This window comes from Lutra lutra, chromosome 16 (assembly GCF_902655055.1).
Source record: "Lutra lutra chromosome 16, mLutLut1.2, whole genome shotgun sequence".
Lineage (NCBI taxonomy): Eukaryota > Metazoa > Chordata > Mammalia > Carnivora > Mustelidae > Lutra > Lutra lutra.
This window is the reverse complement of record NC_062293.1, coordinates 20,748,404-20,772,881: the sequence shown is the minus strand read 5'-3', so window position 1 is coordinate 20,772,881 and position 24,478 is coordinate 20,748,404. Positions and strand designations below refer to the sequence as shown.

General features: G+C 55.0%; 2 protein-coding genes across 2 annotated transcripts; both read right to left on the bottom strand.

The window, feature by feature from the left end:
- Window positions 1–6,499: 6,499 nt before the first annotated feature.
- KRT15 (keratin 15) lies at window positions 6,500–11,125 on the bottom strand. Its single transcript, XM_047708453.1, has 8 exons — window positions 10,173–11,125; window positions 9,243–9,325; window positions 8,964–9,120; window positions 8,331–8,492; window positions 8,119–8,244; window positions 7,687–7,907; window positions 7,370–7,395; window positions 6,500–6,854 (listed from the first exon to the last, which is right to left on the bottom strand). The coding sequence occupies exons 1-8, from the start codon at window positions 10,674–10,676 to the stop codon at window positions 6,760–6,762; spliced, it is 1,374 nt and encodes a 457-aa protein (XP_047564409.1). The 5' UTR covers window positions 10,677–11,125; the 3' UTR covers window positions 6,500–6,759.
- A 4,544-nt stretch (window positions 11,126–15,669) lies between these two features.
- On the bottom strand, window positions 15,670–20,017 carry LOC125087551 (keratin, type I cytoskeletal 19). Its single transcript, XM_047707986.1, has 6 exons — window positions 19,521–20,017; window positions 17,243–17,325; window positions 16,857–17,013; window positions 16,394–16,555; window positions 16,154–16,279; window positions 15,670–16,022 (listed from the first exon to the last, which is right to left on the bottom strand). Exons 1-6 carry the CDS (start codon window positions 19,950–19,952, stop codon window positions 15,780–15,782), a joined length of 1,203 nt encoding a protein of 400 aa, XP_047563942.1. The 5' UTR covers window positions 19,953–20,017; the 3' UTR covers window positions 15,670–15,779.
- Between the last annotated feature and the right edge of the window lie 4,461 nt (window positions 20,018–24,478).

Below are 24,478 nucleotides of genomic sequence, written 5' to 3'. Positions count from 1 at the left end.
ACAAAGACTCCTTTTCTAAGTATATAATTCATATGGTAAATTGTACAAACTATTAGTGTCCAACTCAATGCATTCTTACCTATGTAGGAAGCTTCAAACACGCGTTCACCTGTGTACCCAGCACCCAGAACATTGGCAGCACTCCATAAAGCTCCCTGTACCCTTTCCCAGTCAATTACCTACACCCCCTGCCCCTAATAAGACCACGATTCCCACTTCTGCCCTCCTAGATTAATTCAAAGATCTCGGCTAAGGGCTCTTTTTCTCCCTAGAGAACATTTGACAATGCCTGGAGACATTTCAGCTGCAACAACAGGGGGATCCTACAGGTATCTAGAAGACAGAGACCAGGGATACTGCTAAATATCCTACCATGCCCAGGACAGGCCCCACAACAAAGAATTCCCCAGCCCAAAAGGTCAATGGTATGGAGTTGAGAAGGGCTGGATCAGCCTGCCCCCGGTGTTCAATCATACCCTCATATCAGCGGCCTTCGAGGCATGGTTGAACACGGAAAGGAAGTCTTAGAATGCCTGACAGGGCTCCTTCTAGCCCCCCGGTCACGGGACATCTGTCCAGCTTGTGAGCGCTTGACCAAGAGGCCACATGGGAGGATACAGTCTCTGCCAAGGAGCCTCAGACATAGCTAAAACTCAGGGACTGCTTAGTCTCCCTGCCAGAGAAGGCTTCAGACCTGAATAAAAGGGCCTAGAGGTGGCCTCTCAGAGCCCAAGTTAGATGGAGAAGTTTCCAGGGCTAAGAATGGAGAACTCTGGACTCAGGCTCCAACACCCACTCACCAAGGCGGCCAGACTTACCATGAATGGCCTCTCAGGGGCAGCCTGCTGACCCACAGCAGCCAGGGGGACTGCACCAGGCTAAGGACTAGGGTAGGGTGACCCAGGCTCAAAGTGATCCCGAGAACCCCTTTGCTGATTCAGCAAGCCAGGAAACAAGGCTCAGAGTCAGGGCTTTCCTGCCCTTCGTCTTCTGCAGGTAGGGAAGGAGGCCTATGTTTCATCCAGCAGGTGTCAGCACCAGAGAGGAGGTCACGGCATGCTTGGGGTCTCACAGGGAGGCCAGGGCTTCAGGCTGACCTCTGACCCTGCCCAGCCCTCCTGGCCCAAACTGACAGCTCAGCGCTCTCACTCTCTGAAAAGCTGTGTGATTCAGCCCAAAGCAGGAGCTCTCAGGCTCTCCCTCTCTTCTCGCTCTCAGTAGAGGATCAAAACTGACAAAAAGGTGATTAATAAAACCTGCCAGGCCTGGAGTGACGATCCTCCCCCCAGGGCTGACAGTGGGCTGAGACCAACGCCTCTTAGAGGAACAATGCCCCAGATCCTCCAAAGTCCCAGTAGTATAAACACAGGGGGGTGGCGACATACCTCCCTTGCAGGGTCAGGGCATGGTCCCTCCCCTCCCCTCCCATCCCCTCCCCAAGCAGGTACTTACAGTGCATAACACAGAAATGTCTTCCTCTGACCCACGGTGAACCCCAGGGCCCTTCTGGAGGAAGCTGTGCAAGGACCCATCCTGGGGCCCCAGTTTCACCTCTCCTGGCCCTGCTCCTGATGGGGCAGGACAGAGTCCTGGGGCTGAGATTCCCTTCTTTGCTTTCTGACAAAATCACACCAACGTCATAAGAGGAGGGGAAGCCCCATGCATGAGCAGCCCCCACAAACAAGGTGGGCTTCACACACTGTCACTGGGTCCTCACGACAATGGGCAAGGGGTGTTCTTGGCCCCATTTTACAGCTGAGGTTTGGGGAGGCCAAGTTACTTGCTCAAGGTCACCATGAAGGCAAGGTTCAAAGCTTGTCTCTGGCTCTCTCTACCCCGACTGATGGTGCCTTGGAGCCTTGCTGTGAACTCAGTAGATGATCTCTGAATGTTACATTCTGTATTTTTTAAAGATAATAAAATAACATTAGCTAATATTTCTTGAATGCTGTGTTAGACACTCTACCTGTGTGACCTCAAAAGAACTCTATGACATTGGTCACATCCCCTTTTCACCTGCGGACGCTGAAACCCAGAAAATTCCTTGCCCAAGATCCAAACCTTTGGCTCCAGGGTCTGCACCCTTCAGGCCAGCCTCAGCGCCACCCCACCCAAGCAGGGGCATCCTCTGTCACCCACCACGCTCCCAGGCTTCCTGACACTGCAGGCCCAGCAGCTAGGGGGTCCTGTTTCCCACAGCAGCTGGGCCTATGCAGCTGATGGCCTGATGGGGCAGCCTGTCTGCTATCTGTCCTGGTGTGAGCTCCAAAGCTTGGGGGCTTGCAAGGTGCTCAAGACAGAATGTCAAAGTTGTCCCAGAGTTGTCCCAGACCCAGAATGCCAAGGCCTAAGGCAGTAGGAAGCAAGGAGAAACGTGCGGCTTTCCATCTCTACCACTAGCTCCCTGGGGGCCTTATCTTGAATGATTTCTAAGTCTCCCTGTGCAATGCCTTTCTGGGTCTCTGGTTCTCAAGGATTTGTCCAAAGTTGCCAGATTGTTCACCTGCACAGCTGAGGCTTCGATCCTGTCCCCCAAGTTCTGAATTCAGGGATCCTCGATTGGCTCTTGGATCAGGCTCCTCCCTGCTTATCTCTTTCCCTAGACCACATAGGGTCTAGAGCCCAGGATGGCTGACCCACCTCCCAAAATGTTTCGAGGCTTCCCCGTGGAGAAAAGGAGCCTCTCATGAAAAGCAGACCTTCCCCAGACAGTGAAGCTGGGCCATCTGGTCAGCCGTCCTCACCCTCAGAGACACCTGTTTCTCATAGCAGTACTCAGCAGCCTTCTCCTGCCAAGTGTCAAGGCCCCCAGTCCTCACATACCTATAATCCCCAGCTTTCTAAAATCCTTTACACCACCCGGGGTTCCCAGGAACCCAGGGAGGTCGCCAGAGGCTTTGAATTAGGTGGAACTGAGTTTCAAACCTGTATCTGCCATCGACTGGCTGTGTGACCCTGGGAAAGTTACTCAACCTTTCAGTGGTTTGGTGGCCACGGCTGAAAACCAGACATTAGATGAGTTAGCATTGGAGAAGCGCCTGACATGCGGGAAAACTTGGCAGGCAGAAGGTCGCTAGCTAGGCTCTCCCTTTTACAGAGGAGGAATTTCAAGCTCATCCTTGGGTCGTGACCTGTCCTGGGCCTCCATTCTGGGCCAGTTTGCTGTGCTTCTCTCTCTGGTCCCTTCAGCCAGCAAGGTGCCCACAAGGACCAGACAAGTGACAGTTGGTGGCATTCATATCTTATTTCCCCAATTCAGCTTTACATTCCCTGAGGAAAAGTTCCTTAAGTAGCCCCAAATACTACTCCAGCAAAGGAAGACTTTGCTGGCTTTAGGGGAGAAGAGATGGGGGCCAAAACAAGTACCCAGTGGGATCATCCCAGCCGCAAATCTCACGGGAGAAGCTGCCAGCCCCTGATTTCCCCCTATGCTGCCAGTTGCCTGTGCCGGGACAGGTGACCACCAGGCCCACACTCACCCAAAATAGTAGGGAATGTCCAGAGCCATGTCTAAGGCAGGAAAAAGCAAAGGAGAAGCAAGGTCATGCATTAATTCAATGAATATTTATGAAGCTCCCACTCCGAGAGCTCAGAAGTGCAAGGAGGAAACCCTGCCCCTGATGTCACCAATCTCACAGGCCAGGTTCCCCTTGGAGTTTCCACAATACAGATGAACTCATAGAGAACCTTGATTCTGGTCCAGCCAGCCTCCCCAGTTTAAAGCTGAGGACACTGAGACCCGGAGAGGGACAGGGACCTGGCAAAGTCCCCAGGGAGATGCATAGTCATGCCCTGTGCCTGCTCTGGGAAACCTAGCCTCGCCTAAGACTAGCCTAAGTCCCTAATGCCTGGCCCCAAAGCTAGCCTCTCTCTCAGGGAGAAGGGAGGCCTGCTGCCTGCTTCCCAGATTGGTTGGAAACCAAGCCTGACCTCAGCCCAGGGGCAGGCAGAAGGCGGGCCATCTCTGCCCAAAGACTATTTATAGGGCTCAGCCAGGAACAAGCTATCCCGGGTGTGAGCGTCTCTCTCCAGGGTCAGGCAGGAAACAGGATTTGGCAAGTCCAAGGACCTCTCTCGGACCCCAGGATCCCTGGAGAGCAGGAATGGGCCCTCCAAGGAAACAGAAGCAGCTTTCCCTCTCCAGCCCAGGGTCTGGCCTGAGAGAAAGGCCGCTGGATGAGGGGGGAGCCCCACCTTGCATCTCCGCGGCTTTGCAGAGGTTATTTTGGCAAACTACGGGCTGAGAAAACCCTTTGTGGGTTGCTTTGAAGATCTGAGACTCCTCGAGAGAGGCCCGGAGGCCAGTGAAGCAGGAGCAGCAGTCCGGCCGTTGGGCCTGGGAGACCCAGGAAGGGGTCTGGCCGTTTTCAGGATGTCAGGGACATGACCGCTTCAGCATGAGCTTAAGCCCCATTGTGAGAGACTGAGAATGATCTTTTTAGCAGTAATGGCTGGATGACAGGCTTCCCACAGAGGTGAAGAAAGGGGCTTCAGATTAACACACTCACCTAAGAAAGATGTTGCCAGGGGTGCCTGGGTGGCTCAGTGGGTTAAAGCCTCTGCCTTTGGCTCAGGTCATGATCCTGGGGTCCTGGGATCCAGCCCCACATTGGGCTTTCTGCTCAGCGGGGGGCCTGCTTCCCCCCTCTCTCTCTACCCTCCTCTCCACTACTTGTGATCTCTGTCTGTCAAATAAATAAATAAAATCTTTAAAGGAAGGAAGGAGGAAAGAAAGAAGGAAAAGAAAGAAATATGTTGCCAGTTTCCGTGACCTGCACGACATCCAGGATAAAGCAAAGGTCTGAACCCAGAGAGACCAGTCCCAGGCCTAGCCTCACGGATTCCTGGCTCATGCCTTCATGACCACACTTTTACAAAGCCTCTGGGGGAGCAAATCAGATGCTATCCATTGAATGCTCTGCCCAGAGCCCTGCATAGTGTAGATGCTTAATAAGTTCTGTTTCATTCCTCCAGCCCCAGAGAAGTCTGGCCTCAGAGTGTGTACTCAGGAGATGTATTCTAGATTAAATCTTCCTCAGAAAAAAACATGTACCCTGCCCTCTCCAAACAGGATTGCTGGGCAAGGAGTTTCACCCAGCAAGACTCATGGATGCCCTCTCAGAGGGCATGAATCTCCCCCCGAAAATGATCTGATTCTCAGGAGAAGAAAGGAACCTCCAACCTCCTCTCCCCAGCAGGACTAAGAAACCGGTTTTCCCTCTCCCCCCTGTCCTCACCAGAGCCCAGCCCAGCCACAGCACCGAGAGTTCTCGGCTTCCTCATTCCTTGCCCTCTGTCTGGGGTTATGAATCCCTGAGGAACCAGTGTCAGACCTGAGGCAACAAATTAAGTGTGTGTGAATGTGGTTGCTCCAGTGAGCCCAAGGTCAGAGATGCTGGGTATGGGGGATCAGGAGCAGGGTTTGGACTGAGGAGGACAATGGGGGTTGATGTTTCTTTGGACTTAAGCTTGGAAAAATCATGGAGGGCTTCCTGGAGTTGGTGTCTTTCCCTCTGATTTCCCCTTAATTGCTTTATGGGAAGGAGACTGTGGCTTCAGGGGGTGAGAGGGTGGATAAGGTCCCTCTTTGCTGGAGGCAGAGATGTTAGGTGGCTCAGCCACTCTGGAGGTCAGATGTGCCTGGAGGGGAAAAAAAGGGAGGTTCTAGGAACACATGTGGGAGGGCCAGAAATAAGGAGGAAGGTCCTGGCAATGACCTGTGAAGGGCCAAGGCCTGCGCTCCCGGAACAAGCGGTGGACTTTGAGTCATGCAGATATGGGGCCCAGTCCCAGCCCTGTTGTTCACTATCCATCCATGAGGACCCTGGCAAAGTCATTCACCTCTATGACTTCCTCATCTCTCAGATGGGAATCATAAATCCTGACCGCCCACAATCACATTAAACAAGACCCATAGGTGGGGTTGCCTAGCACAGTGCGAACCCACACAAGGGTGAACCAATACAATCTATACAGTCAATTGTTTGGTAAATAATTGTTCAATGCGACAAGTACAGTGTTGGGTGCACCAAGATGTTCTGAGGACAGTCCCTATCTCCTGCTTCTATGATCACTGGTTGGAATAAGCCAGAACAGAAAGTCACCTATGCAGCCTGAGTTGGTCCTAGGTGCCCTAGGCACCCCAAAGAGTGAATTAGGACCATACAGGGAAAAAGCCAAAGTAAAAAGAGATGTCAGCCTGTGGGTCCTAGACCCACAGAGGCCCCCAACAGAAAAACTGGACATGGGGCGCCTGGGTGGCTCAGTGGGTTAAAGCCTCTGCCTTCAGCTCAGGTCATGATCCCAGGGTCCTGGAATCGAGCCCCATATCAGGCTCTCTGCTCAGCAGGGAGTCTGCTTCCTCCTCTCTCTCTCTCTCTCTGTCTGCCTGCCTCTCTGCCTAATTGTGATCTCTGTCAAATTAATAAATAAAATCTTTAAAAAAAAAGAAAAGAAAAGAAAAACTGGACATACTACCAAAGATATTTGCAAAAGGAAAAGCAATTCTTTATTGCATGGACACACATGGCACAAACAACCTTGTTACACAATCCAGTGGCTTCCTGCCCGTCACTGCTCAAAAACAGATGGGGAGAGCTGGAAAGGAGTGGAAGGGAGAGCATGCCAAGCACCCAACAAAGAGAGCTTGACCCTCTGGAAGCAGGGACTAGGGTTTGCTCTTCTGGCCCCTCTAGCCCGTCCTCCACTCAGCCTGGGAAGTGGGGAGGTGAAGAGGGACATCTCTCCTATACCGGGCACTCAGACCTCTCTCTTGCGAGAAGAAACCACCTTCCCGTCCACTGTCTCCTCGACATTGATGCGAACTTTGCCACCGCCACTGCCTCCCAGGGAGGCTGTAGGAAGAAGGAGCAAGCTTCAGAGTGGGGGACCCTCACTTTTCTCCCCCAAGGCAGCCAGGACCTGGCTAAGCTCAGGGAGAACTGGACAGCACTCCGGAGAATGACCACTGGCCGATCCTTCCAGAGTGGCCAGGAGGTCTGGTGTTGAGTCACTCATCATAGAGGCAGCTGGTAGCAACAGTTATGCCCCGCAGTGAGCAAGAAAGCCAGGGATTTAACTGCAAGTGAACAGGAAGTGACTGGGGGCCTCTTAGCATTAAATGCAAGAAGGTGGGCCCTGGGAAGATATTCCTTTGACAAAGCCTGCTCAGGCTGGAAGGTTCTCAAGAAATCTTTAACCCCCACTTTACTGGGGCTGATAGAGGGTGCCTGTAGAAGAGGTGTTGAATGGACGTGTCCCCGCCCAACTGGCATGTTTGGTATCTTTCTCCTTCCAGCCCATTCCAGGGGGAATGGTGGCTTCAACAGCCCCCTTGCCACTCCACACAGGAAGCGTGAAGCCTTCTTACCTTCTCTGGCGCCAATGCCAGCCATCCTGAAAGAGAGGGGAAGCTGATGTAAGAGAAGGGCGTGAGCCCGGGTCTCCGGAAGGGAGTCCCCAGTGGCTGGCCAAGCAATCGTCTCCAGCGGCCCCCACCACCAGCCGCACATGTGACTTCTCTAGAGGCTGGGACATCCTGAAAGCCTGTCCACACCTGCCACCCTCAAGCAGATAGATTCCGAATCAAACTAACACCATATCCGCTTCCTTTCGCTGTCTCACTGCTATCCGGGGAGGACCAGCCGGCCCCTCTCTCATCCCTCCCCCCTGCACCCTCGCCCCCACCTGGCGTCCTGGCCCTCCAGCAGGCTGCGGTAGGTGGCGATCTCCTGCTCCAGCCGCGACTTGATGTCCAGCAGCGTCTTGTACTCCTGGTTCTGGCACTCCATCTCACTGCGGAGCTCGCTCAGCTGGGCCTCCAGGCTGCTGATGAGCCCCTGAATCTGCTGCAGCTGCGTGGCGTAGCGGCACTCCGTCTCGGCCAGTGAGCCCTCCAGCCCGGCTTTCTGGGGGCGGGCAGCAGATCGACAGACATCTTGTCAGACCAGGAAAGAAGCTGTCGCAGCATGTGAACCAGCATTGAACGGAGGACAGGGGACCCCCTCGGCCAGGGCTTGGGAACCCAAGACTTAACCAGCCCTGGATGATGGGAAAGGCCAGGTGACACTGGGGCAGGCTGCGGCAGGCTGTGGTGAGCTGGGGGGCAGGTGGCCCTACCATGCTGAGCTGGGACTGCAGCTCGATCTCCAGCCCCTGCATCGTGCGCCTCAGGTCTGTGATCTCCGTCTTGCTGGTCTGTATCATCTCTGTGTTGGAGGCCACCTCCTTGTTCAGCTCCTCTGTCTGTGGGTCACACACAAGACCAGTGAGGCCCACAGGCATCCTAGGAGACCTGGGGAGCTAGGGCGGGGCTTCGAGGTCAGGCCCACCTTGCTGAAGAACCAGGCCTCGGCGTCCCGTCGGTTCTTCTCCGCCATGGCCTCATACTGCTCCCTCATCTCGGCCAGCACGCGGGTCAAGTCCAAGCCTGGTGCCGCGTCCATCTCCACGTTGACCTGGCCGGCCAGCTGGCTGCCGTACTCCTTCATTTCCTGCAGGGTGGACAGGTCCCATTTAGGGACAGAGGGCTGAAGGGAGAGCTGGGAGCCTGGACTCCCACAGGCCCATCCTGGCTTTGTCCCTAACTCACTGCACACCCTTCGCATTCCTGTGTACCCACCCCAGCCTCTGTTTCCTGTTGAAGGTGAAGAGGTTCAATCACGTGGGCCCCTTGGCTCTGAGGGCCTCTCTTCTTTGCTGGATGCTACAGGAGGACCTCAAGACAGTGTAACCCCTGTCTGAGCTCATGACACAAATCAGGACAGCAGGTCACACTGGCCCCCTGGCCCGGCTATGGATCTGAGAAGGAAAGGGGTATGGGTCCTCAAAGGATAATACCCCTTGTTCTCCATGGGGACCCCTGCTTTGGTGGAGGGGAGCATATCTGAACCACTAAGCCCTTCCGCTAACTAGAAGGAGGTGCCACTCTGCCTCCTACCTCCAGCAGCCCTGCTGACCCTCACCTCCTCATGGTTCTTCTTCAGGTAGGCCAGCTCCTCGTTCAGGCCCTCAATCTGCATCTCCAGGTCGGTCTTGGCCAAGGTCAATTCGTCCAGCACCCGGCGCAGGCCGTTGATGTCGGCCTCCACGCTCTGGCGCAGGGCCAGCTCGTTCTCGTACCTGGGAAGAGAGAGGGAGCCCAGAGGAAGGAAGGGGCTGTTGGAGCTGCAGGAAGGAAAGAAGGCCAAGAAAGGGGGTGGGGAGGCGGGGTATCCAGGAGGGGAAAGGAAGCAGGAGCGTACTTGAGCCTAAAGTCATCCGCCGCCAGCCGGGCGTTGTCGATCTCCAGGATGACCCGGTTGTTGTCAATGGTGGCCGCCAGGATCTGCAGGAGACAGGGAGTCGGCACCTGGAGCAGTGTTCTGTCTTTCCTGGTGTCTCCCCACCCTGTGCTCCAGGTCAGACCCCTGGCCGACAGTCTCCCCACTGACACCAGCCCCAGACGCCTGTAGGCTCCCCAAGACAGGGTTCAGATGCCCCTTAAGTACCCACGTGAGGTCTTCCTACACGCCACCCTTCCTGGCTCCAGGCCGTGAAAGACCAAGGAATCCAGAGCGCCCAGACTCCCCCGTGGGAACTGCCTGGCCAGGAGGGGTTGTGGTGGGGTTCGGGAGGCTCTAACAATAGCCCTCTCAGGGATAGTCCACCAGCCTGCCCTGGTCACTGGACTCCAGCACACCTGGACACAGCCATGGACCCACAGAACATCCCACAGCCAGGAGAACCCCAGAGGGCAGGCCAGAAAGGCATGCTGCAGCTGAGGAAACTGGTCCAAGTGGGCTGGAAGGGTGAGTAAGTGGCTGGCAGAGCACATCATGAGTTCGAGGTGTTCTAAGCCCCAATACTGCTTTGGGCACCAAAGATATCCTCAAAGGGTGAGGCAGGTGGTCCTGAGGCAACACTTAACCGCTCTTACAAAAGAAGCAAAGGGTCACTGCCCCCACCTCGGACCCCCTGGTCCTGACCAGTCTCGGGATCTTCCCACACCGCCAGGTTGAGCGGATGTGTGCCGGCATCCCCACCAGGAAAGCGTTCCCTGCTCTCCAAGCTATACACCGACACTCACTGCCCGGGCAGGAAAGCGTTTCCTTGAGGCAACTGGAGCGCTGATGTTACAGACCTGGGCATGCACCAGCCACCTGCTCCCGTCTCCCTGACACCTGAGGACTCACCTTGTCTTGGAGCTCCTCAATGGTCTTGAAGTAGGGGCTGTAGTCCCGCTCCGGGCTGCTGGGGCTCTGCTTCTGGTACCAGTCCCGGATCTTCACCTCCAGCTCCGTGTTGGCCTCCTCCAGGGCCCGCACCTTCTCCAGGTAGGAGGCCAGCCGGTCGTTGAGGTTCTGCATAGTGATCTTCTCGTTGCCAGAGAGGAGGCCGCCATCGCCACCACTGTAGTCACCAAAGCCACCACCAAAACCCCCACCAAAGCCACCTCCAAGGCCACCCCCAAAACCACTACCAGCCCCTCCACCGAAGCCGCAGCTCATGCCACCCCCATAGCCCCCTCCTGACCCCGAGGAGACGAACCTAGCAGAAGAAGCCGAAATAGTGCGGCTTCCACCACCCCCACAGAGACTCCCCCCACCAAAGCCGCCTCCCCCAACCCGGAGGGGGCCCCCCCTGGTAGAGCCACCCCCAAAGGTGGAGGAAGAGGTCTGCAGAAATGTGGTGCTCATGGCTGGGTGGTTGGTGAGTTCTTAGCAAGCACAGAGGCGCTGGGCGAGGAGGAGGCTGGACTGAGAGCGGAGTGAGCACTGCCCCGTCACCCCCCAGCCTGGGGCTCCTTATATACCCCTCCGAGGGGGTTGTGGGACCGCGTCTCCTCCCCCAAAGGGAGGCCAACTCCCTTGTTCAAACGGGACTGACTGCACACCTCTTGAAGACTGATGTGGAGTCTCTCTTTCTTTTTTTTTTCAATGCAACAAAAGAGATGATTCAGAATGAATCGTGTTTTGCCCCCAGGGCCATGGTTTTAACACTTCCCTGGCAGGTATCTCCGCACTCTGGGAGAACACGGAGAGTAGCAAGTAGTGGGGAGAGTAGAGGGGAGCAACACCTTGTCACCCCACAGCTCCCAGGCCTCCGACTGCAGGGGTGGAGCAGCTCAGGCCCCATCTGTCCTCGCCAGACTTCTCTGCTGCCACCAGGCCAGGACCCTCCCCCCAAGACGGCCAGCTCCCCTCTCTCAGTTTGGGTAGAGTTCTCTGTGTTGTCCCACTCTCAAACCCCACGAGTGAGCCTGCAGGGCCCAGGGACAGCAGTGGCCTGGGGTGGAGGGGGTGTCGGAGAATGAGTTGGGGGAGGCACGGGGAGGCTTGCAGAGCCTCTGGGGACAGGCTGGGGGGGGGGAATCATGGGTCAATTTCCAACTAAGGTGATCAGAGAAGCCTACATATGTCACTTCCCTGACAGGTCAGGACTCTCCTCCGCCATGCCTCTTCCCCTTCCCTCCCACCCCCAGCCCCATTGCCCTGGCACTCTCACAAAGGCCAGGAGGCTCAGGGCTGACAAGGCGCTGATTGATAATCCCGCCACCTGCCAACCGCACATGTCCCTGAACCTTTGCTTGCTCCTAGGACATGCGTCGGGGCAAACCTCTGCAGATAAGACTGGAGCACAGTCCAGAAAACCCCTGCCTTCTCCAGAGGGAGGCATGTTCCTGCAGAGCAGGGCCTCATGAACTCTGTCCCATCAAGCACTTTGGGGCTAGGGAGGGACCCGACCCCGAGGGCTCTATGTGCCTGAGTGTTGGGAGGGAGGATTCGGGGACACCTGGCAGGCAGACTGGAAGACACCTTTTCTTGGAGAAGGACGCTGAGGCCAGAGAGGGGAGCTGAATGACCAGGGGCCAGTTTCAGGGATACGCAATATACAAACCCTGGCCCACCGGCACCGGCTCCAGGGCTCTGGGGGAGCCAGGGGCTGGGGAGGGAAGCAAGGCTGATCTGGAAAATCAGAATCAGTTGGTCCAGGGCTGACGTGCAGTGACATACGTGGAGCTCCGGAGTCCCTCCGGCTCCGGTTCAAATCCTGGTTCCATCAGTTACTACCTGTGAAACCCTTGGCATGTTCGGGTGGCAAGGGGCACTCTCAGCTTCCACCTGAGGCCTGAGAGCCCCCAGCCTGCCTCCTCCTGCCTCCCTATCTTCTAAGGAAGCAGATGGTGGGGCTCAGGACCTGGGGTTCCCCTCCGAGCTGGGGTGGTACAAGAAGGAGCACAGGCCGAGGTGAGTGGGGGTGGATGAGCTGGACCTCTGAGCGCTGAGCGCAGACAGGGCGGTATTGTCTCGTGGGTGGGTGGGTATTGTCTTTTCCTCCGAAAGAAAAATAATCAAACTCAGATCAGCCACAGCTCATTAAAGCCTCTGCAGACATCACGGCCCCAGCAATTAATAAGGGAACGATTACACGCCATCACCCCAGGCTGAGCAAGGGCTGGGCCCCAGCCAGCCCTTCTTCTGCACCCTGACTCCCCTCTAGCACCCCTCGAGAGGTGGCTCTCACACACTATCTGGCGTGGCAGCTGCCCCAGTCACAGATCCCTGTTTTCAATGCAAACAGCTCCTGTGAGCTCAAGGTCTTGGGCTCATTAGCCCCAGGTGGGGAGGCTGGGCAAGGGTGGGGACCCAGCTCTGTTTGGCTCCAGCCCAGGCTGCAGCCCAGGGCCCTGCCCCAGGCAGCACGCCCAGAACGTTGTGCCAGTTTCTGTCCTTGGCCCACTGCAGAGTGCCATCCCCGGGGCCTTCTCTCCTTGGGATGGCATGTGCAGCCCAGTGGAAAAGCCTGGGCTGGACTCCACCTCTGGGTGTGACTACCTCTCCGAGCCAGGTTCCCAACTTAACGCTGGGCCATCTTTCCACATATATGAGGGACTCAGGATAGTCCGAATGACAGAAGGAGTTAACTGTTTAGCAGATTTAGAGTTTTGGTTTTACAAGATGGAAACCGTCCTGAGCACGCATGGCGATGCTGGTGGCACCATATTTGAACGGACTTCAGGCCACAGAACTGTCTGCTTAACCATGGCAGAGATGGTAAATAACAGTGTGTGTATTACCGGAATACACAAAAAGACAATGGAGCCATTAACACTCAGTTTTACTGGGGGGTTCCAGTGAGCATCCAGTCACACACAGCAGCAGGGTCCTCGACATCCAGCCTCACTCCCCACTCCCTGGGGCCTGGATAATTCCTCCTCTATTAGGTATGTGACTTTCTTAGTAATCCAGCTGCCGCTCTCAGCCTCAGTCTACCAATCTGGAAAATGGAAACAACCCCCCCCCCCACTTGCCTTGAAGGGGTAGAGCAATGCCTGTGACCGACAGGAAAAGCTCCACAAACTGAAGAGGTCACAAGGACCAGCAAGGAGGGAAAGACCCGCCCCCTGAATCCTCTCCCCTTCTCTCTCCTTCCCTCCCTCTCCCTCTTCTCCATCCCAGCCTCTCTGTCAACAGGGCACCTCTGGTTTCAGCTCCATAACTGAGACAGACAAGTGTCCCAGCCCTTGCCTTCCCCCACCTCCCTGGCCCCCCACCACGCACACAAAGGAAGGCTTCATTCCTGACACACAGACCTGCTACCCAGTCACCTGTCCCACCTGCGTGGGGCCCAGACCCCGCCCCACAACCACATTCCAGGGGCCTCTGGGGTATAGGGGAGGGTTTCAGCTGTGATAACAGAGACTTTCATGAACAGGGGACAAGTATCTCTGGGCAGTCCCAGCCTGGGGGTGAGCCAGACCTCTAAAATTAAGCAGGGGTGGGGTGTGGCTGTGGGCGCCCAAGGCCACAGCAGAATAGCTAGGGAGGGGCTGAAGGAGCTCCTGGCCCAGGGAGGGAAGGAAGAGCTGGGCTCTGGAGTCCCCAGTTCTGTGACCTGAAGCGAGTCTAAGACCCACAGGAAACTGGCAACAAGAGCGCCTCCTTCAGGATTCTCAGCACAGGGTTCGACTGGATCTCAGCCTCCTTGGTACAGCGCTGGGCACACCTGGCGGCCACGTGTGCCCCTCCAAGAGACCTTCCGGGGGCACAGGGTGCAGTGTTCCCCCCCAGCCTCCTCCAGCACAGGATCAGACAGATCCATGGGGCCTAACACACCCACTCAGCCTGAACCTCTCAGCCAAGGGGAAGTGGGACTACTTATTTACCTTTAATTGGCCTCAGTTCTTGGCAGCTTAACTGTAAACCACAGGGGCAAGACCATACCCACACAAGGGCAGAGTTAGACCGAGAAGCTGGGACTTGGGTTCCTTTGCTGGCCTGGGACCAACTTCAGGCAAGCCAGGTTGGGGGTCTATACGGGAGGTCTGGGTCACAGCTGGGTCCCGTTCCGGGCTCTGGGCCCAGGTATGAGCTGGTGGGTGTAAGGGGCTTCTGTGGGGCTGCCCAGGGATGGATGAATGTGTTGGTGCATGCACACACACACACACACACACACACAGATACACCAACAGCTATACCCTCTTCGGCTTTCTAAGTGGGAGGCCTGCCCCCATCACTCAGGCTCTGACCCACAAAGCCCCAGGCTCTCTTTCGGTAGGTGGAGGAATGGATTGATAGGACCTGGCCCAGGGGACTGCAGTCCCAGACCCTCACATGGAGCAAAACTGACAGGTATTAAGGACCTGGCATAAAGTGCATCAATCCCAGGAGACTGGGGTATAGGGTGGCACCATCAGGAAACTTTGTTTCTGGTCCTGGCTCTGCCATTAAGTCACTGTGTGACCTCTGACAAGTTACTTACCCTCTCTGAAACTCTTTCTTGCTCTATAAGATGCTACTCATCTGAACTGCCTTTTAGGGTTGTTTGATCAAATGGTATATACTAGGTGCTCAATTAAGCATTCCTTTCAGACACACAAATATATACCAACCCTTGAGGAAGTGGAGAGAAAACTAAATCTGAAGAGAAAAAAAAAACAACCCCATAGTTTCAAATCCCACCTTTGCCATGTTAGAAGAGTCACATATATAACAAACCACTTAATCCCTGACCCTTAGTTTACCCATCCATAAAAAGGGAGCGATGTGGGGTGCCTGAGTGGCTCAGCCTGTTGAGCTTCTGATTCTTGGTTTCGCCTCCTGCGCTGGGCACCGTGCTCAGCAGGGAGTCTGCCTAGGGATTGGATTCTCTCCCTCTGCCACCCCCACCCCAGTCATGGACACTACACTTGTTCTTGCGCTCTCCCTCTCTCTTTCTCAAATAAATAAACCTTTCAAAAATGTGCGGGGGCTGGGGGAGCAATGCTTGTTTCACAAGCCTGTTTTAAAGAACAGGTCAGGGGGCGCCTGGGTGGCTCAGTGGGTTAAGCCGCTGCCTTCGGCTCAGGTCATGATCCCAGGTCCTGGGTTCAAGCCCCACATCGGGCTTTCTGCTCAGCAGGGAGCCTGCTTCCTCCTCTCTCTGCCTGCCTCTCTGCCTACTTGTGATTTCTCTCTGTCAAATAAATGAATAAAATCTTAAAAAAAAAATAAAAAAAAAAAATAAAGAACAGGTCAGATAGACAAAGAGTTCCGCAAACAGGAATTACCCTACCAGTAGCTGCTGGTGAGCACCCTCCCACCTTCCCCTGAGACAGACAGGGTGCACTCTGATCTAAATAAAACCAAAACAGGACCAAGAAGTTCTGGCCCATCTCTAACGGCCAAAAAAACAAACCCAACAACCGTCCTCAAGCCATAAAACTTTATTGGCAGGTCAGGGGGTAGGGTCCCTCCCCTCCCATGGCCCTACCCAGGGGTCCCCTCTGCAGGAGAGCGGGAAGCCAGGAGGTGCTGGACTCAGAGTGCCTTGGGGGTGGGCAGGTTGTCCTGGCCCTCCAGCAGGCTGCGGTAGGTGGCGATCTCCTGCTCCAGCCGCGACTTGACGTCCATGAGCCGCTGGTACTCCTGGTTCTGGCGCTCAGTGTCCGCACGCACCTCACTCAGCTGGGCCTCCAGGGTGCTGATTAGAGCCTGGATCTGGGCCAGCTGGACTCCAAAGCGGGACTCTATTTCTGCCAGCGTGCTTTCCAGAGCAGCTTTCTGAGGTCAGGGAGAGGGAAAGAGACTCAGGGGAGACTGGTTCCCAGAGAGGGCATGGGCACAGCCACAGCCCAGGCCGTGCAAGGCTTCGCGGGCTCCATTATGCATCCCACCAGCCTGGGCATACGGACCGTGCTTAGGTGAGACTGCAGCTCGATCTCCAGACCCTGGAGGGTGCGCCGCAGATCCGTGACCTCCGACTTGCTTATCTGCAGCTGCTCTGTGTTACCGGCCACCTCCCGATTCAGCTCCTCAGTCTGCAAGAAGAGAGGAGGCAGAAGGAATGAGCACTGAGGCAGAACTCTGCCGGAGAGCATGAAGATCTCTCTCCCTGCCACCTCCCCCAAGGACACCTGCTACCCACTGCGTACCCGGCTGATAAACCAGACTTCAGCATCTTTTCGGTTCTTCTCAGCCATGACCTCATACTGGCTTCTCATGTCACCCAGGATCTTGGCAAGGTCGATGCCTGGAGTGGAATCCACCTCCACGCTGACCTGGCCCCCCACCTGGCCCCTCAGGGCACTGATTTCCTGGAAAGACACAGCAGAGATGGGCATGTTAGAGCCCAGAGCCTGCTGGGCCTGGGCCAGATCACTCCCCCATTTCCCAGACGGAAGGGGCTGGTTCGGGTGCAGACCTCAGAGCCAGCACCGACAAGACAAACTAGTGGACAGTCCATCCACTGCTGGGGCCCTGGGAGCCCCGCTCCATACCCGGGGCCATACCAATGGTGCAGCAGGTATGGCCAAGGTCAAGAGGATACCGGATAAAAATGTCTTCAGCCCTGGGAAGTTGGGGTGGGATGGAGAGATGGCCCAATCTGAAACCCACCTCCTCATGGTTCTTCTTCAAGTAGACCAGCTCCTCCTTCAGGCTCTCGATCTGTACCTCCAGGTCGGTCCTGGCCAGGGTCAGCTCATCCAGCACCCGCCGCAGGCCGTTGATGTCAGCCTCCACACTCATGTGCATGGCCTGCTCCATCTCAAACCTTTCAAAGGAAATAGATATAGTCAGAGCAGCATTTCCTCTGAACCCCTGAAGACTTCCCCCCATCTCCCGCAGGGTTCAGGAGTCCATGGGGGGCAGTTGCTTCACGCCAGCTGGGAAGAGTGAGGACAGAGTCTGGTCCCCCCACTGCACTGAGCCCCCAAAGGACCTGGGATTGCCCCTCCTTCTCTTCCCCGGCTTCAGCAACCCACCAAGGCAAACACACTCACTTGGTTCGGAAGTCATCTGCAGCCAGACGGGCATTGTCAATCTGCAGGACAATCTTGGAGTTCTCGATGGTGGCACCAAGAATCTGGAAGATAAGAGGCAGGAAGTTGGCACCAGTTTAGTGTACTGGCACTGCCCACCCCCTTTCTTCCTAGGAAAGAGAGGAGAGCAAATGAGTATGCCTCTAACCCCTAGAGACCAAAGCCCAGCCATGTCTCAGCCGTCCGTTGGCCAGCTCTCTGGGAAGGTCTTGAAATCAGTCCAGGCCCAGGAGCTGCAGCAGGAGAAACCATCATCAGGGATGCTGAGCTGACAGTAGGGCATGGGTGCAGGAGGACAGGGAAGTAAGTCTGGGAGGAAAGTGTCTGAGAACTGTACCAGGGGAAACTCTAAATAGTCTTACAGGAGGCAGTCTCTAGCGATCTGCCGACCAGATGCAGTGTTGGGGTACTTTTGTCCATAGCCCCATTCAAAGCACATTCTGCCTCAGGAAAGAGAAGTCCCATTTCTTGGGCATCAGTTATGTGCCAGGCACTTTGCCCCTCATCTTTCACGCCAGGTCAGTGGGTATGCCTATTTTATAGAGGCAAGAAATGAAGCTCAGGGTTCCTTGTCCAAGTTCACCCCCACCTGAAGTCCCTCTGCTGTGATGAACATATTTACGCCATTGATTAAGGTACTTGGGTTTATGTTTTTCAAAGAGCAAGTCATGACTCATTAGTCATTGTACTGGGAGGACATTTGCATAGTTTTTTTAATGAACTTGAAGAGAATATAAAATATGAGATCACCCACAGCACAGTAAGTATTGTTTCAAGAAAGTTTCGCTAGGGCACCTGGGTGGTTCAGTTGGTTAAATAGCTAACTCTTGATTCTTTGCTCAGGTCATGATTTCAGGGTCCTGGGATGGAACCCTGCACAGGGCTTCACACTCAGAGGGGAATCTGCTTGAGGAAACTCTCTCCCTCTCCCTCTGTCCCTACCCACACCTCTCTCTCTCTCAAATAAATAAATAAATCTTTTAAAAAAGGGAAGGGAAAAAAAAATTAAAAAAAAAATAAATAAAAAAGGGAAGGGAAGGGAAGGGAAGGGAAGGGAAGGGAAGGAAGGGGCGCCGGGCTCTCTCAGTTGTTGAACTTCCCAGGGTCCTGGCTCCCTGCACCAGGCAGGGAAGCCTGCTTCTCCCTCTCCCACTCCCCCTGCTTGTGTTCCCTCTCTCGCTGTGTCTCTGTCAAATAAATAAATAAAATCTTTAAAAAAAAAAAAAAGGGAAATTTTGCTTCCATTTTGGGTGTGTGTAGGACAGAGAATGGATGAAGAAGGTACATGGTAAAATGTATTATTGTCAGGTTACAATTTTTTAAAGTGTGTAAGCAGTATTCTATTTTGTTGTTTACAACTCTAGCTGTTCCTCCTTGTCCACAGGTCTGGTTTACCTGCTCCATGGGCGTGGCACCCAGCACCTGGCGAGCACTGGGCGACATCGTGGGGAGCTGCGTGTTTGGAGCCCCAGCACGTGGGATCATTAAAATGTCCCGCTGGTTACTGATACATTTCTTCCGGGCACGCTGCAAGCCTTTAGGGGCTCCCTGTTAGACCTATGGCTCCAGCACCCCCAACCCTGAAAAGGACGGGGTTGGGGGGGTGGCTCTGCTTGTGTTATCTCGCCTTTACCAGATCCTTAGGCCATTAGCATATGTCCCCTTCCATTCTTCTTTGAAGTTTCTAACTACGGGGTGTCCTCCCGCCCCCAGCCCGGGCGGGGCAGGAGGGGCTTCAGCCTGAGCTTGATGGAAACCAGAGCTGCCCCACCAGAGAAAAGGAATGCAGACGGGCCCATGCCGGGGGCAGCAGAGGGTAGGTTTGGCCCGGGGTGGACTGCATTCCTCTCAGGCCAAATTCCTGCTTGTCCCTGCAGCAACTGCACCCCCGGCCAAGGCCCCTGGGCAACCTACAGTCTTGTCCCACCTCCTCCCACTTCTCCGGACCCCATCTCCCAGGCCTCCCCACCCACCAGCCCCGCCCCCGCCGCCTCGGCACACCCCACCCACTAGCCCACCCCCTTCCCGATACCCAGACCTCCACTTCCTGCCCCACCGTCCTGCCCCTCCTTACCTGCCCCCTGCTCTCCGCCCCACTCTGCGGCCCTCCCACCTCCTAACGGGCTAGCTCCCGCCCGGCCGGGTGGTGGCGCGGGTCCCTCCTCCGGCCTCGCCCGGCCCGCGGGGCTGGCTAGGTTTGCGCTACAGGTGCACCTCCCGCAGCTGGGCCGCCGCCCACCTTGTCCCGCAGCTCCTCGATGGTTTTGAAGTAGTGGCTGTAGTCGTGGGCCGGCCCGGGCCCCTGCTTCTGGTACCAATCCCGGATCTTCACCTCCAGGTCGCCGTTGGCCTCCTCCAGGGCACGCACTTTGTCCAGGTAGGAGGCCAGGCGGTCGTTGAGGTTCTGCATGGTGAGCTTCTCATTGCCCGCCAGCAGCCCGTCGGACCGGGCCCCAAAGCTGCTGCCGAAGGTCCCGCCGTAGCCCCCGCCGTAGCCCCCGGAGGACGAGGACACGAAGCGGGCGGAGGACACAGACACGCCGCGGCCGCCCGAGCCCCCGTGGATGCTGGGCGCGCGGAAGGCACCTCCCGCCCCGAGCCGCAGGGAGCCGCCGCCCAGGCCCCCGAAGGACGAGGTGGCGGACGACTGGCGATAGCTGTAGGAAGTCATGGCGAAGGAGGACTCGGGCCACACTGGTCAGAGGAGCAGTGGTAGGCGAGAGGAATGGCGAGGGCCTCACCTGGCGCCTTTTATGTCCGGGGCGGGCGGGGAAAAGGGGAGGGAGAAGGGGCGGATATCTGAGCCCCGAGGAATTTGCAGGGTACAAATATGGGCGTTCTCCCAATTGGTCAGTTCCTGGTGGCTCTACCTCCAGCACTTCCTTCCCGCGGCCCTGCGGGGAACTGCCCCACCCCAACTCCTCCGGAGCCCCGACTGCACTCCTCCTCACCTCCTAGAGCACTCATTCCTTTCTTCACCCCCATCACACACAGAGACGCCCTCATTCACATTCTCACCCTCCCCAGGCTTGAAACCCCCCAGGAATTAAGTGCCCCAGAGAGTAGGCTCCTAAACCCTGTCCTCCCTCCAACCCCGCGTCACTCAGAGACCCCCTCTGGAATTCTGTTCTGAAGCCCCTTTCTGGGGATTGGAGTTAAACACTTTCCTTCAATACATTCAGGAGATTCCTAAACCCCACTTGGAATTACACCTCTCAGAGCCTGCCCCTTGGGGATTCACCCACATCCTGACTTCCTCTCAGTCCCCCAGAGGAGGATGCCCTGGCCGCTGGCCTCCAGAGACAAAGCTGTCCCGCCCTGCTGGAGCCAGACAAAGCCCTGGGGCCACCAGAGACTCCTGGGGACAGCTGCAGGGAGGCTTCTGTCCCTGGACTGTAAGGGACTTCCTGGCAACCACAAGCTCAAGCCTGCCCCCACCTGCCCCCACTGGGGGCCTCTTACCTCCCACCCCTCCAGAACAACCCCAACCTCCAACCCCAAAATCATGCATTCATTCATCACAGATTTACTGAAATCATGATGGGGGGATCTGAGCCTAAAGGAGGCAAGTAACTTGCCCATGAGACATTTAGCACCTGCCACCCAGAGAGGGAAAACGGGATGGGATCCCTCCCTCGTTGTGAGCATCTGGAAGGCGAGTGTCAAGCTCAGTCCTGGAGCCTGACAGTGTCCTGTCCTAGTTCCTGGATCAGTGAGTGGGCTGCTAGGCCCTGCAGGGTGCTCACAGACAAAGCAAACAGCTTTGATAATAAGAGGAAGGAGCCCTCCTCTCCATGATCCCCGCTCTTCACCTTGCTCAACAATTCTCCCCATCCTTTCTGATCACTTGAGAGGGCCGGGCCCCCGACCAGACACTACCTGCCCCTCACCCCAGTTCCTGTCCCCAAGGACCTCACCCCTCCTCAGAACTGCCCCAGTGGTTCCTTAGGTCAGAGCAGTCACATAGTTGCAAGACAGGGGCTCCAAGCCCTTTGGAGACGCTGTTAGGGAGGTGGGCCAGCAACAGGCCTCAGTTTCCCCCAGTGAAATCTCAGCCCTCCTTTTACACATCATCACCTGGATCACCCGTGGCTAAAGGAAGACTTGTCCCAGCCTCACCATTCCCCAATAAACTGCCTTCTAGCCACCCACTTATCCAGGAACGGGGGCAGGAAACCGCCTACATACCCTGTAATCTATCGGAGCAGCCCAGACCCACTCAGGAAGGCCAGCCTGAGGCTATTTAAACTAGTGAATCAGACCTACAAGTGGGTCCGAAGTGCCCGAAAGGGAAAGGAGGCGGGCGTGATCCAAGCTGGCCATGAAAACAGGGTGCGGCTGGGCCTTCACAAAGGTTGTAGCCGCCAGGGCTGGTCTGAGGTGAGTCACCCTTTATTTGACCCTGAGAAGGAGGCCTGTTCCTCATGGGCCAGATAGTTGCTACGCACACCAAGCCCCAGTTGGGATCTCTGGTTTTCTGGCCTGATAGGAAGGACTTTGTGTTAAGAAACAAAGTAACAGAACCAACAATCCCCACCCCCAGATATTAAGGGGTTGTGAGTTCCTTAAACTCCAGAGGAGCTTCGGTCCCAGTGCCCACCCCAGGGCCATAGTCCTAAGAACAACTGACTGGGGGTGTCCAGCTTACAGTCTCTGTAGGTCTCATCAGATACTCTGGCAGCCCTGCCCATTTCACACAGGAGAAAACAGAGGCTTCAAGAGGAGCAGTGACCTGCTGGGTCCCCAGCCAGGTGTGTCAGAGTCCAGCTTCCAGCCTCTCAATCCTCAGCCCTGTGGCCTGGGTTCCTGAATGTGACAGAGGCTCTGCTTTCCCTTCCGAAGAGGTCCCAGTTCTAGAACAACTCCTTTGGGTCCCATTTCCAAAGTCGTATACCAGTTGCCAGGGCAGTAAGCCCCAGACTGAAATGCAGGTGGAGTCAGCAGGAATCCCCCATTCCCATTCTTTTGCCAGCAGAGTCCCCAGCATCTTCCACCATGAGCTGTGGCTTCTGACCAGTTCTCTGATTCATCAAGAACTCAGGAGAACGATCTCTACAGGCTGCCTTCCCCAGAGATGGAACTGAGGGGTCACTAACGGACTGCCCACCACCAGGAGTCTCAGATCTGCTCCTGGCTGTTTGAAGGCAAAACCTGACCAAAGGCACTCCCTTCCCAAGCTCTGGTCCCCGAGCCTGGGTTCTGTCGTCTCCATGGCAGGTGCACACAGGGTCAGGAGGGGGAAGGGAATATTAAAGCATGAAGGGATCCCACAGTGGATCCTGCCCAGCTGCCCCCAACTCATATCTGCAGAACCCCAGCATCATGAGGTCCTTAAAGGAAAGCGGGGCTCCGTCCAATAAGATCAGAAACACTGCTCGTTAGAGAGTTCAGTGTGTGGTACCCAAGTCTCTGATGCCCTGAGTCACTTGTAAAATAGAGATAAAAGTAATAATAGTAACAACCTGGTTCATGGGGTTGTTTTGAGGGTTAAATGAGATGGTGCTTGTAAGGGTGCCTGACACATAGTGAGCACCAAAAAATGTTATTATATAATCTGAAATAGTAATATCACGATATTTCACAATATTCTATAATAAATACTTACATGTATTTGTTATATTATCATTATAAGTATTCAAGCCCAGACCTTTAATACCCTAAAGCCACAGCACCAAAGGAAAGGACCAAAGCACCAAAGGAAAGCTGTGTTCCTCTCACAGGATGGAGGTCAGGGGTCCTTCCTCCACTGGCCTGGAGCAAGAGTCATCAAGCTGGGAAAGGCATAGGGTCACCTGTTAAGATCCTAACCTGTCCTTCCTATTCCAATATGCAATTATTTATTTAGTCAGTGAGTCATTCAAGCAAAGCTCTAAGATCAGCCCCACAGAGGAGGTGGACTCGTGCACATGAACAGAACAGAATTCATAAGCTGGAGGAAAGAAAGAAAGTGGAGATCTCATGAACTTGCTTGTTGTGTAAATTGGCAACCCCTCTCTAGACACCATCCCCTTCTCCAGGGACCATGAGCACGGATGCTAAAGGTACTTTCTGACCTGTGCCTCCATTCATCGACCCTGTATCTGTCCCCTGTCTGCCAGGCATAGTACTAGGTGCTGGGATACAGAAGGATATACAAGCTTTTGCTGCTTCTCAGAAGCTAACAATCCCTCAGGGGATTATAGAGATGGATTAGTTTTGATGAAATGTGTTAACCTGAATACTCACATTAATTTCCACTCCTTCCTGAAAACCTGTTAAGGTGACAGGGAATATTGGAGAGAATAAAACAAGAGGCAAGAGAAGATGATTAACTCCCACAAAACGTTGAAACCCCCAAAATGATAACTCACAAGAGACAGGAGAAAGCTGAGACCAGAGCTTGGGAGCATAGGGAGAGGAGGGCGGGGCAGGAAGCTCAGAGATCAGGAACTGGGGTGCCAGGTCCCCTAAGTGGGGCAGTGGAGGCTCAGACTGAACAGTCTGGCTGTAAGTTTCCATAAACACCACCAGGCTCCCTTCCCAGACTCCCTACCCAATCAAGGGCAGCCAGGAGAAGACAGCAGCTTCACTCTTTCCCATCAGCCAAGGCACAGTTACAAAGTCCGATCATGGCAGGTGTTGGGGTAGCTGAGGGGCCAATGAACTCCCTTAAACATGGCAGAAGGGGACATGTAGTGGCCACTTTGCAGGCTGACTGGGCAGGTTCTTCCCACAAAAATCGATCAGTGCCACTCTTTCTCATTTACTCCGAAGAACCGCTCGGCCCTATGTTCAGGGAGGCTTATGAAAGGATGCTCTGGGTAGCGCTGTTTGTCAGGGTGGAAAGACAAACCACTGGTGACAGTTGAGTAAACTGGGTAACATAAACAGAATGAGTAATGTCAATATACAGTGACATAAAAATCCCTAAAGAGTGAAGTCGTAGATAAAAGTGGCAAGAGAGCAACACACATGATAAATTAATGCTGGCGTTAATGTACATATGATTATGCACATATGTGCGTGATGCACATATGATTATGCACTCAATGACATATGATGTGCGTATGATCGTGCATGTAAGCATATGTGATGTGCATGTGATTGTGCATGTTAAGTACATATGATGTAATATGATTGTGAATGTAAGCATATGTGGTGTACATATGGTTGCGTGTGAGCACATATGGATGTACATATTATGCACGTATGCACATA